Source organism: Pterocles gutturalis, unplaced genomic scaffold (assembly GCF_000699245.1).
Source record: "Pterocles gutturalis isolate BGI_N339 unplaced genomic scaffold, ASM69924v1 scaffold20786, whole genome shotgun sequence".
NCBI classification, from domain to species: Eukaryota; Metazoa; Chordata; class Aves; order Pterocliformes; family Pteroclidae; genus Pterocles; species Pterocles gutturalis.
This window is the reverse complement of record NW_010098325.1, coordinates 1-13,445: the sequence shown is the minus strand read 5'-3', so window position 1 is coordinate 13,445 and position 13,445 is coordinate 1. Positions and strand designations below refer to the sequence as shown.

General features: G+C 39.7%; 1 protein-coding gene across 1 annotated transcript; it reads right to left on the bottom strand.

Annotated features, from left to right (window-relative positions):
- Positions 1–3,689: 3,689 nt before the first annotated feature.
- On the bottom strand, positions 3,690–11,235 carry LOC104458055 (interleukin-1 receptor type 1-like; the record flags this gene model as incomplete). Its single annotated transcript, XM_010072605.1, has 5 exons — positions 3,690–4,060; positions 4,890–5,054; positions 6,103–6,246; positions 7,974–8,119; positions 11,115–11,235. Coding segments are annotated over 5 exons (947 nt in total), but the record flags the coding sequence as incomplete, so codon positions are not given.
- Positions 11,236–13,445: the final 2,210 nt, after the last annotated feature.

The following is a 13,445-nucleotide window of genomic DNA, read 5'->3' as shown; positions in this document are numbered from 1 at the left end:
CCAGAACTACAGATCAAATGTTAAAATCCTACTTTTATCTATTAGGATTGAAAATTATTCTGTAAACCCTATGCTAAGCACATTAACCCCCCTAAAATCAACATGAAGTCTCATGTGAGACCAACTGGCCAAGGCTCTGGCTTTCTTGGAGCAGATTAGAAAGTCAGGGCTTGCCTTTCCACTACTGCTGAGAAGCCCATCACATCTCCATTTGAGGTCTCCTGCATTTCCCCCAGCTCTTGAGGAGCTGCAGCAGAAGGCTGCCCAGTGGGGCACTGCTGGGGAGTGTGCTGGTCCCAGAGAGCAAGGCAGCAGCCTTGGGGCTGCTCTAGCTTCACCTTACTGCAAGGAGAGCACAGGACAGAGCAGAGCCAAGGTCACAGCTCCAGTTTGCGCAGGCAGGACAAGGTGGTTAGTGCTAACGTTGTGCCAACACCAGATTAACACAGTGGTTAATGAGAACCTTTCCCCCACACACATTCAGTAACCTGAATGAAGATCTACTATAGCAGTCTTGTTTAAGACACTTCAAGTCAAGACTGCTGCTTGTTCATTCTCAGCATGCTCTAGTGGAGGAATGAGGGGAAAAAAGCAACTCTGTAAGAAAAAAAATATGTAGTGTTTTATTGCATTAAAAATTGACCTTTCTTCAAAGTGTCTTTTACATAACACACATGAAAACTTCAGAATCAGTTGTATAAATATATCAAAAGGAACAAATATTTTTTTAAAAACAGTATTTTGGCTCAGTAAAATAACTTTCTACCAAAGGTAGGGATAAGAAGTAGCAGTTTTTCATACAATCTATTCCAGTCAGCAAAAAAATAATTCAGGAGGCCCGAGGTACTGGAACTCTGTTGGCTGGTCTGCAGACTGCGAGCTGTCAAGGTGGAAGCACAAAGTCAGTACTGTACCCTAGTCCTCAGAGTACAAATACCATGCTTCCAATGTCTGGTATTCACATTTGATACAGGGATCTTCTTAAGGAAGAGTTCTGTGACAAAACTGTACAGCTTCTGTCCTACTCAATTCTTCTGTCGATGTGAACTGTAACAGGTAGCCTTGCTCAGATGGATGTCAGTAACTTCAGATGGATCTCAAGGCTCTTTTACCCTACAACGGGCTCTCAACAAACCCACATCATATTTAAAAGCTGACTGAGTGCAACAGCTACATGAATGTGGCACTTCATGACCCAAACTGTCCCTCCCTTGACACTTTTATTCTTCACTAAAACACAGAATGAGAACAGAATATAAGCATGTGCATTGGTCTATACATACATGACATTCATCAACAAAACATTCCAGTACCATGACAGTTTGAAATACTCTGATGTTTCAAATGCACTTTTTTCCCTCCTAATCTGAAATGCAGGGATTCTTATTCCACTCTGGCCAAACACACACTCAACTCACAACGGCACTGTCTCTCAGAAGCAGAGTTTCAAATTTCCATCATACCCTGAGGTAACCAAAACACTTCAGGTAGCAGAGGAACCTATTTCCACTAGATCTGTCACTCATCAGGCAGAACATGAGGGTCGCACCATCCCACGTTCACTCGGCAGTTCTTCCATGGGATGGCACCTCACACTATTGGTTTTGTTGGTTGAGGATGGAGGCATAAGAAGATAACTGCATGAGCCATGAAAGAAGAAAAAGCCAACACTGCAGTGTCAAAATGAGTAGATGAATTCTGAAGGATGCAGAACATGAGTTTTTTCAGATAAACAACTGGAGATATCAAAGGACCAACTCAAAGGGAAAATTTCTGCCTAATACTGTATTAGTAACAGCCTGAAAGGAAAGGACAGCTGGGAAAGTGATGGAGTTTGACACAGTAGTAAGTTGCTTGTTCCAAGATTGGGCAGCTGCACAGAAAAAGATAGGCTGGAGTCTGAATGGGAGGAGAGCAAAAGGTGCTGCAAGAGAGAAGCTGATAGGATGCAAACAGGAATTCAGAGTTGCAAGCAAAGTTAAAGGCAGTAACTGTCAAATCCTGAGGCTTCCATATACAACTAGATCTCCTAACTTAAAAATGTAACTTTCAAGCACAAACTGAAAAGCACAGGCAAACTGAAAAGCACAGGCAATTTGGCTCTCATATGTCCTGCTCTTATAAAATTCATAGCTATAAACATGACACTAAACAGATTTGAACATCTCTTAGAATCAATCAAATCAATTCCCTCTCCTGAAAAAACAATTCATAGTTACAAACTACATCACTGCCTACACACAAGTCAAACATAACTGCAGAGTTAACAAAATTGTGTCATAAATAATCTTGTTAAAAAAAAAAAAAAAAAAAAGCAAAGAGAAAGGATTCAACATGCACGGTAACTTTAAAAATTTTAACAACTTTAACAACGTCCTTTCCCAAACAGCTGTATGAAAGCTGTGACTCCAGCCCCAGCCACATTAGGTACAGTCACTTCAGATTCCGTACATCAGGAGAGAGGGAAAGGAGAAAAGCAAGCAAGTGTAGGCGGTTATGTAGGGCATCTCTCTCTCACTTTAAGGAGTAGTGGGCAACAATCCTATTTTACCTCTATTTTGTAAACACACCCATAGCCAAAAAGCATGGCCCTGCTACTCCTTTTCTTCTCTCATTCCACTCTGAACACTCTGGGAACCAGATAAATTTGCTAATCTGGGAGAAAACTATCCCAAGGAAAAGAACAATTTCTATCACATTAGCCTGTTCAGTCAGGTTCAGCTTTCAGAGCTGACAAACACTAGAGCCAGCACCCTGGCTGGGAACAGGAGGGAAGAGCTGCTCTCCCTCAGCAACAGCAACCCATGAGAAGTGGGTAGCCCGTTGATCTGGTCCTTAATGTTGATGGAGATGAAGCCAACCATCCTGTACTCCCCATGAGAGACTCTGTGTCGTTAGCTAATTGTTCCACTTGGGTAATAAGAACAAATATATTAAGCCTTTTAACTGGAAAAAAAATCCTCTGGAGATTATTTTTTTTACTCAATACAGCATTACGATGGTATTTTTATGATGTCTGCGTGGGACAAGTGGCTAAAAATGGTGCAGTTCTTTAAAATGTAAAAAAGATCAAGGTAGAGTATTTATGCTTTGTCAGGTTCAATAGCACTTTTGGGGGTCTGGATTTGTCTCTTACCTTTTCTACTGGGTGATAAGACACTGATGCAGTAACACAGAGGGATTTATCTTTCAGCAAACTGAACAAGGCAGCAAATAACAAACTTGTAACAAACAGTTCTGTGTTATTTCATTTAAAAAATGAAGCAAAAACATTTACTGGAATCAGCCATGCCCATTGAATAATATCACAATTCTAACTAATATAGTTCCCTTCATGTTCAACCTCTAATTGGAAAGAACAAGTTTTCTGGTTTTTTGATATTTTTTTCCCCTTCCATCTTTAATACCAAAGAGTTCCACCAAATCACAGTGCAATTCTTAGAAAAGGCCTCATGTACTTCCTACATGGTTTCAATGTCATCACTGTGCTACTGACGACATTACAAGGTATTCTTTTGATCTGGACAGAAGAAAGGATGATTCACATCTGTAGACGAAGCTGTGGTACCTTCAATCCAGAAAATTCGGATGAGATTGTCTTCACAAAACAGATACATGTGACCTTCAATCAATTAATCACCAATTATATGAACTGAATTAGTCAATAAGTGTCATTTTTCTGTTGTTATTTAGGGAGAATTAAAGTCTTTCGGTAACAAATGCAATCCTGATGCATTTTTTCTGGATGGCATGTGGTAGCGAACTTTCTTCCAGAATCTGGTATTTGCTGAGTGAGACCTTTCTGAGAAGTCTCCTTTCCATCGGATAGCCCCATGCTTTTGCTTAATATATTTGATGGCTTCTGGCATGTCTGCATAATCTTGTATTTTTTCAAGTTCAATGAGAATTACTTTAATGCCATCTTGGATAAGAGCATTATACATGGCTAGCTGCTTTTCAGACACATCTTCAGTAACACTGTAGCAGGAGGGTTCTGGTACTAAAACAACTATCACTCTTCTACTTTGATGCATTTTTTCATCAGCAATGCTGATCACAGCTGCAGAGAAAAAGGTTGTGCAAAATTAAGGCTGTATGTTTCTATTTTTTGTTACTAACATGTTGCAGTGGCTTCATTCACTGTTTGATAAAACAGAAAACCAGGAAGGATTCAGAAGACTTTCAGCATTTCACCTCACATAAGCTGTCACTGGGAAAGACTTGGCAATTTTCAGTGTCAGATGCTAGAAATTCAATTTTGATGTGCATATGTACACAGAGGAAAGGATTTTAAAGCCTCGCAAGGAAGGCGATGCTGTGTAAGAATTTTCACTAGGGACAAATAGTCTTTGATACAGCTGATCATTCCTGATAGTGTTGCTTTGTATTCTTTTTCTTCCACCTGCACTGTCTAAGCATCCATTATACCCTTTATTGCATCCCACTGGTTTGACAGCAATTCTCAGAGCAAATAAAAATGAAGCAGTAGACAGGTCATCCTGTTAAATGGCACCTCAAAGCCATGGGCTCTTTTCACACCACTCACGAGACCTACTGTTCTAAGTTTCCTGCCATGAGTCATCATTCACAACCACAATTTCAACTCCTTTTCCCCTAAGCATCCTTCCATCTGCAGATGTCTAGTCTATCCAGACACTGAAAAAACATGGAAGAGCTAAACAATGACAAGGGAAAGGCTGAGATAAACAGACTTCATGGGAGTACCCAGTGCTGTATTTCTCATTCTCCATCAGAGAGAATATGAAAATTATAGCTCATTCAATGGTGGGAGATGTTTAGAATCACATCTGTTGGATTGCATGTTTCTGAGTTGTATTTGCAGTTGCCAATGAGAAAATGTGAGTGTAATTTGGCTTCAGATAGCTTACCTTCTCCTGGCAAATCATCCCTCCCAAATATGAAGAGGTTATATCCACATTGTCTTTCTAAGACCTCTGGCAGTATCTTCAGGGCAAAAATATCTGATGAATACAAGCAGCTCTCTCTGTTCTTTGGATACAGAACATAAGCATCATAGATCTTCCCATCTGAAACTAAAGAGTGAGCAACAGGAATAATTTAAAAATGGATTCTAAAGACACAAAAGCAAGCAAGCAAACAAACAAACAAAATCTCTAAACACTTTTTTTTCCCCACTTGAATAATTGTTTGAGGTCCTAATCCTGCTATTATCTAAGCATGAAATACTAAGCCTGAAATATTTGTAGAATCAGTATGCTGGATCTGAATAGGCAAGAGACCTGCAAAATTAAGTAGGTTTGAATATTCTTTTTTGAACTGTAAATAAAAAAATGTTATCACTTAATTATCTGGAAAATAGCAGTTCCAGTAGTACAACTGAATGTTTAAAATTCCAGCTGCCACAGAACTCATAGATCATTTTTGTAACCTATGTTTTTGTTTCAAAACATAGCAACCACTTAGACATGAAAACAAAACCAAAGTATTCGGCAAATTTCAGGGTCTGAATTGTATTAGATATTTTGGAACAAACTTTTCAGAAAGACCAAATTTAAAAGACTTCAAAGAAATCTAACAGAACCTCAGTACCTCTAGAAGGTATTTTCTGTCTCTCTAAGCATGTACCTCCGCTCAGACGTTTGGAAATGACCCATACTTCAGCACACTCTCATAGACAGCACTCCTATCAACATTTTTCTGAATGCCAGGAATTTACAGAAAGTAAAATAATCATAAGTGCCTTCAAACAGAATACAAAAGAAAGTTAAATTTGTCCTGGTTCATCTGTGGAAAATAAAAAACGCCCATCAATTCCACTGCATTACTGCTTTCTGTAAGAACAGTAATTAGAAGAAAACTGAACAACTGCTGTCAGAACAGCATTCAAACCACTCATGTGGGTCTTCAGGGAAAGGAATGAGAGTACTGGATTCCTGGAAAGTTGCTGATTTTTCCCCTGTAGATGCTTTGGTATTTGAACTAATTCTAAACATTCTAAAAATGTGTCACCCTTTCAAAAATCACAGGGAAGACCAATCATGCCCCATGAGGTTAACTCATTGCTTTGCAAGGGAAGGTAAAGGCTCCTTACAACACACAGCACTGTTGCAAAAAACATACCTTTTTTACCCAGGAAAGGATGGCAGGAGTCCCGATACCAAAGCACAATATCAATTTTGAAGATCTTGTAGATAAAGAGAGTAAAAAACACCAAAAACATCAAAGAAAGTCCTCCTCCAATTAAGTAACCCTGAATGTTCTGAGCTGCAGTAGAGTGGAAGAGAGAGAACAAACAAACAAAACAAAGTTATACACTAAAACCAGAGAAAGACAAAAGACATCATAGAATCGTAGAATGGTTTGGATTGAAAGGGACCTTAAAGATCATCAAGTTCCAACCCCCCTGCCATGGGCAGGGACACCCTCCACTAGACCAGGTTGCTCAAAGCCTCATCCAGCCTGGCCTTGAACACCTCCAGGGATGGGGCATCCACAGCTTCTCTGGGCAACCTGTGCCAGTGTCTCACCACCCTGACAGGAAAAAATTTCTTCCTAATACCTAATCTAAATCTATCCTCTTTCAGCTTAAAACTGCTCTAAATTGGTTTAGTCATTAAAATATTAAAAAAAAGGAATGTATGAACAGGACTGAAAATTTTTCATGTATGCTTTCTGCAAATACTGTTGACAAGCCTACTTTCATCTTTCAGAGAAAGGACACCTTAAGAACGTGACAAATTAATCTACTCTTCAGCTGAAAAACCAAAATATTGATCTATATCCCAGTGCAGCAGTAGAGTGAGAATTCTTATACAAATTTTATCAGTCAGAAAGCAAGAAAGTCAGAGATGGGGAGGTGATTTCCTGACCCTGCTATTCTCCCCAGATCAAGCAGCTTTCCTTTGCCTCTAGCCTTTTCGAAGATCTGTCATTGAGCCTACTAATTTGTTGTCCTTAAAACAAACACCCTCCACAAACTGCACTTTTTAGTTCATGCATATTAAAGGATTTCTGAGGTTAAATCCTACCCTGACAATATTTATGAAGTACTTATAGTTATGTAACAAACTACAGCTCAGATCCACTTTCAGTCAATTATTTGTTCACAGTATGGTCAGTTAAAGGTAAGTTTGAGAACAGCATTTGTCAAAGGATTGGCTCACAGTTGACAGACTCTTCTGCAACTAAATTAAAAAAAAATAGACACTTATAATTATTTGCTTTTCTGTGTATATGTTTTTAAATAAAAATAATTCCTTTTTTCAGCCTTGCATTTGAGCTTTTAAAGCTCACTTTACCTTTAAGTTCATCTACTAAAAAGAAAAGTTCAGGCTAGCCAGCAATATGTCAAACTTATCCTTGTCTCTAAGCAGAAGACTGGGGTGTCCAGCAAGTGGCAAGATGCTCCCAATCAACACGCAGGAGCCTATCTACCAGGTAATAACACAACACATGCATCAGCAGTGGAAAGTCCATAATCTTTCCAAACAATCTATTTAATTCCTTCACTACCGAGTTTCTCCTACTATACAGAATTTTTTTTCTTTCTCCTGGCAATCTGAGTCCATTATTCATTACTGAAGGATAGGACAACCAGGTCCACATATACATTCATGTCCTCCTGACAGTCCATTCCATGCTTAATTATGTCTTTCCCCCCAGCTCTTTTAGAGAACTGGCCACTTTCACTGCTCTTCTATACACATGATCTCCTCTGATCCACATGCTTCTTTAAGTACAAGTGTGTACAATGAAGCACAGTATTCCACTCTGGTTTCATACTTGCTTCAAATAAATTGGAGTCTTTCAATAATGTTTCCTAAAACACTGAGTGAGAGAAGACAAAGCAAATTAAAAGTGCTATTTTCTTTAATTTTGCTAAGAATATGACAAAATACCTCAACACAGTTTTAGCTCTAAGAAGGGTGTTGTCAAGTTAACTGAGAAGTAAGCATCATTGATCACCAATTTATCAAGATGACATCTCTTACCTGGGCGTTCCAATTTGATGTAGGCTGTAAATTGCTGAGAACCATATATGAAGCAACAGAAAAATTTATGAATATAATCCTTTACTTTCACTTTTGAAATGTTAAATTTTGTTCCAGATACAGCAAGTCCATGAGGCATTCCCTCTCTGTCATTAAAAAAGGGTAAAAAGGAAACATCTGTAGAGAAACTGTACTATCAGTGCTTAATATGAGATAGCTTAATCTATCTGCAAATACAAGAACATTCATTTTTTTATGTCTATAAACCTAGAAAACCAGTGAAACACAGTAAATATCACCCCTGTAACAAACAGCTTCATGACCAGAGGTGACTTGGCATTTTCCATACACATTGGGTTGCTGGGTTATTTGGGGTTTGTTTTGTTTTGTTTTCTGTGTGGGACAGAGCACACCATTAGCAGTTTTGCAGATGATACAAAACTCAAAGGATGGCTGATACACCAGAAGGTTGCACTGCCATCCAGAGGAACCTTGATAGGCTGGAGAAATGGGCTGACAGGAACCTCATGAAGTTCAAAGCAAAATGCAAATCCTGCACCAGAGGAGGAATAACCAGTCCCTAGGCATCCCGGACTCGATTCAGAGTGCTGCCAGAAGGTTGAGGAAGATGATCCTTCCCCTCTACTCAGTACTGGTGAGGCCATATCTGGAGTAGTAGGACAAGTTCTGGGCTCCCCAGTACAAGAGATGTATGGATTTACTGGAGCAAGGCCAGTGCAAGGCCATGAAAATGATTAAGGGAGTGGAGCATCTGCCATGTAAGAGCACAGGGACTGTCCAGCCTGGACAAGAGAAAGCTTGAGGGCAGGGGGAGGATCTTACCAACGTGTGTAAACACTTGACGGGAGGGAGTGGAGAAGAAGGAGCCAGGCTCCTTTTGGTAGTGCGTACTGACAGGACCAGAGGCAATACACACAAATTGAAACACTTTCCCATCTGAAATTCCATCTGAACACTTTTTTACTGTCAAGGTGTTCAAACACTGGAACAGGTTGCCCAGAGAAGCTGTGAAGTCTCCACTTGTGGAGATATTCAAAACCCAACTGGACACAGACCTGAGCAACCTGTTCTATCTGACCCTGCTTGAGCAGGGGGGGTTGGACTAGACGATCTCAAGAGGTCCCTTCCAACCTAAATGATTCTGTGAATGAAAGATTATTCAAATAAGTGTCAATAAAAAAAAAAAATCATATTCCAGGATTCTTTATACTGATGATGAAGCAGAAACCTTTCTAAGCACACTAACAGACTCCCCGAGCCCACAGTGTCCACAGTCAGTGTCACCAACTAACTTAGGAAATGATGAACAAAAGCTGGGTGATCCTGGTGTCAAACGACAACATGGTGATACTGCCTTTATGTCTGGTATCTATTGCCACAAGAGGCTTGGAGATATAATATGCTATCCTGCAAAATACCATCCTGCTCTAAGGTAGATTCAGAAGTATAAGGTGGGAGGGGCCGCAGTAGGAAGGTACCTGGAAACTGGCATCCTAACCTATATACCAAACTGATGTAACCTTATGTACTCAAGGAGGAAAACCTATTTCCGAGAACATCCTGAAGAACCAGTTTCTATGACATATGTAATTGTCAGCAACTTCTGTCATGGGATGCCAATACAAACCTCATCACTTTGCAACATGTTCAGATTTGCTCAAGTCACTTTCAACTTTTCTCAGAACAAAGAGTTACCGCCTAGGTGTAAGCCCTCAAGTCCATCATGTTGTCCATGCCTACAGTGTGCTTTGCTACTAGCAAATGCTCCACAAATTTAATTGCTGAAAAATTCCTACTATTTTTTGAAATAAAACATTATTATTGCAATTAGATTAATTTATCTGATACTAGATAACTTACTTTGAACTATCAACCCTAATTAGAACTTGCACAGCATGTATTTTGCACATCTTTATCGCTAGCATGAGAAAATTATCAGGCAGGGGTAGTGATTAGAAATGGAGATCGCTTCCAAGCAAGCCAAAAATCTTAAAAGATAATTGCTTTATGTTAAATATATTAAATGCTTTTCAGCCACATGTGATGAATGGCAGCATCAAGTTGGTTTCAGAAGAAGCTGCAGTTATAACTTTAAACATAGCTACACAGAGCTGCACCTGTGTCTTAACTGGTGAAGCTGAGAAACTTCATGCCCTAAATTGACTTAGTTGTGCCTTAGAGACCATATGCTGGAGCCCTAACATTTACAGGCAAACAACCAAGTATACAGATCTTTTACAGAAGTAATATTACCCCCTAAAGGAATTTGGGGACAAAGTAAACTAAGATTCCTTCTGGAGGCCAGATACAGAAGAATGAAAAAGATCATTTAAAAGCAGTCTGCAACTTAACTCTCTAGATGTATTTTGCACTGATGATGGCACTTCGTGGAGATGGCAATGCTTCTGCACAACTGTGAACTGATCAGCTGAGATTTTTTTTTCTTTCTTTGCACTACATTTTAAGGGTTATATTTGACAGCAGTGATTGATACAATGGGAAAGCAAACAGTATATCCACACTCTCCTACAGCAGACCAGTCACTGAATAACAAAGGTTCTGCTCTCTTAAAAGAAATTCCTAGTTTTATCAGCCTAATTTGTGTTTAATTTTACTGAAAATAATTTTTAAAAACCCTAACTGTCCTGCAACAAGAGCTTCTGCTTTGTTTTCTTGAGGATTAGCAGCTGTATCTGTATTTAGAAAAGGACCAACTTCACAAACAAAAATAAGTGGAGTGATTTTTTGCCTTGGAACAACCTATCTTTCCCATATCAGTGATAGAGGGCAGGCTTTAATCTATTAGCAAAAAGGATTGTGTCAGAACAAATACATAAATAAGCCTTACAAAATTACATGTTTCACAACAGCTTTATAAAAACCTACATATGATTGCTTCATTACATTTTTTATCAGGTACATCAGTATTTATAATAAAATGATTATTTTTTTTAAACCCAAGCAATAAGAACATGATGTACTTGATGCAGACTTCTAATCAGTCTTTCAATGACTACTGACACTTGGCGAGTAGTCAACTTTATGGTTAATTCTCTGCAAATTACTGCAGATTACTTCACCTAGAAATGCACTTACAATTCAATGTATAAGGATACTTACTCATAAAACTGTTCCCTGTAGGTGCTATCAAAGCTATCAACATCCTCATCATTAACTTGCCAGAATGGGATCAAGCCATTTATGCCACTTGATACATTACATTCCATAACTACATGAGAGCCTACAAAAAACATTTAAACATGGCAATTGAAGGTCTTGTAACAGAAGCAGGATAACGTGATTAGGGAACAGCTGGCAAAAGGAGGGATATCAAAAAACCCACTTACCTTATGCAAAGCAGAGTCCTTAAAACTCATCCACTTGTAATCCGCACTTGGGTGTCTCCAATCTAGATATAAATTCCATCCTAAATGTAGGCGCCTAAATGTTTATGACTACACGTGAGCTAGATGTCTGAGCTAGTAACAGAGTTCAACTCTGCTGGAGTACACTCACATTAAAGTAGACGCCTGGACCTTATCAACTGAATGGCTCCCTGGACTCCACTGACTCCACTGAAAGATCTCAGGGCTCAAATCAGTTGCATATACACAGTACAGTAACATTTGAGATGCTCTCCAGCACCCAAAGCATTCATATGGAGCTGGCAGATAGGACTTCAGATCTTCAAGAAACCTGCACCGCCAGAGTAGCCAGACCATCCAAAACAGCACTAGACATCTATGTGTAGGCAACTGAATTGAGCCCCCATCCATAATAACATGAATTAAGGACTTTAGCTCATATGCAGATACCCACGCATAGAGAACTACACCCTGGAGCCAAATCCCATTCTTAGTGACCATGCATATCTTTACTCCAGATCAGAGTCTTTTGGCCAACACTGTCCACTGGGAAGGTTTTTGAACACCCTCACACTCTCCTCCCAGAGCCAGCTCACCTGTCAGTCAGCTCCTTTGCCACAAACAGTCCAGATCCTACAGAATGCCTCAGTATTAAGAAAAAAAGCCAAGTTGCAGCATGTATTTACTGCCAATGTACCTCAGAGGGCTCCTTTTACAGGAAGGTAAGCAACTTTCTTGGAGTCCTTTCCTTCCGTATTTTACCCATGGAAGTTATGATTTAATAGGAGAAGGCAGGCTCTCCATTCACCTACATAAAGATCTCAACGTCTCGTTCCCTAGAACCACATCAGATCTAGATACTTCCACCAAGGGATGGCCTCTATTAAAAGTATAGAATAAACCTTTAGCTCACGTGCAAAGTGCTTACTTGAACAGGACTCCTTCTGAGTAGAGGCTACATTGGTAAGAATTTTCTGAATTAAATGGGAAGTCATAACTAATTACCAGTCAGAACTGGGGACAAGTTTTACACAATATTTTAATGGGTGACAGGTGCAGTAGAGGGAAGCCCACAATATTACTTCATTTCTTCCACAGTTACAAAGGAAAAGGAAAGTTTCACACATAAAGATCAAGGTTGTGTCAAGTAAAAAAATGACTGTGGCAAGTCTCCCTATTTCAATCTAAGATCTGATGAACAAATTTCCTTATTAGCAGAAGAGTACAAATAAAGTTTTTCAGGCATGTAATTGTAATGAAGCCAGAGAAGACATAAATACCAGAAAAGAAGAGGTTGCTGAGCCATTTCTGAGTATTTCCAACAGAATTAAATAACTATCTGAAGACTGTAAGACTGTTAAGTCTATGAAATAATACTGTTTGTATCAGATCCTGAATATTCCCACTGTTTAAATCAAAGCCTTCTGGACTTACAGAGAAGCTGTCCGTGAAGCCAGAGATCAAGTTAGGAAAGCTAAAGTCCTAACAGAATTAAATCTGGCCAAGGACATTAAGGGTAACAAGAAGAACTCCTATAGGTATGTCAGCAATAAAAGGAGGACTCGGGAAAATGTGGGCCCTATCCGGAAGAAAGCAGGAGACCTGGCTACCCAGGATATAGAGAAGGCTGAGGTACTTAACGAGTTCTTTACCTCAGTCTTCACTGGCAAGAGCTCAAGCCACCCTGCCCAAGTTGCAGAAGGCAAAGGCAGTGACTGGGAGAAGGAAGAACCTCCAGCTGTAGGAGAAGATCAGGTTCAAGACCATCTAAAGAACCTGAAAGTGCACAAGTCATAGAATCATAGAATCACAGAATGGTTAGGGTTGGAAGAAACCTTCAAGATCATCAAGTTCCAACACCCCTGCCACGGGCAGGGACACCTTCTACTAGACCAGGTTGCTCCATGGGACCTGGTGAGATACATCCGCGGGTCCTGAGGGAACTAGCCAATGAAGTTGACAAACCGCTATCCAGCACATTTGAGAAGTCATGGCACTCTGGTGAAGTTCCCGTGGACTGGAAAAGGGGAAATGTTACCCTCATTTTTAAAAAGGGAAAAGACCCAGGAAACTACAGGCCGGTCAG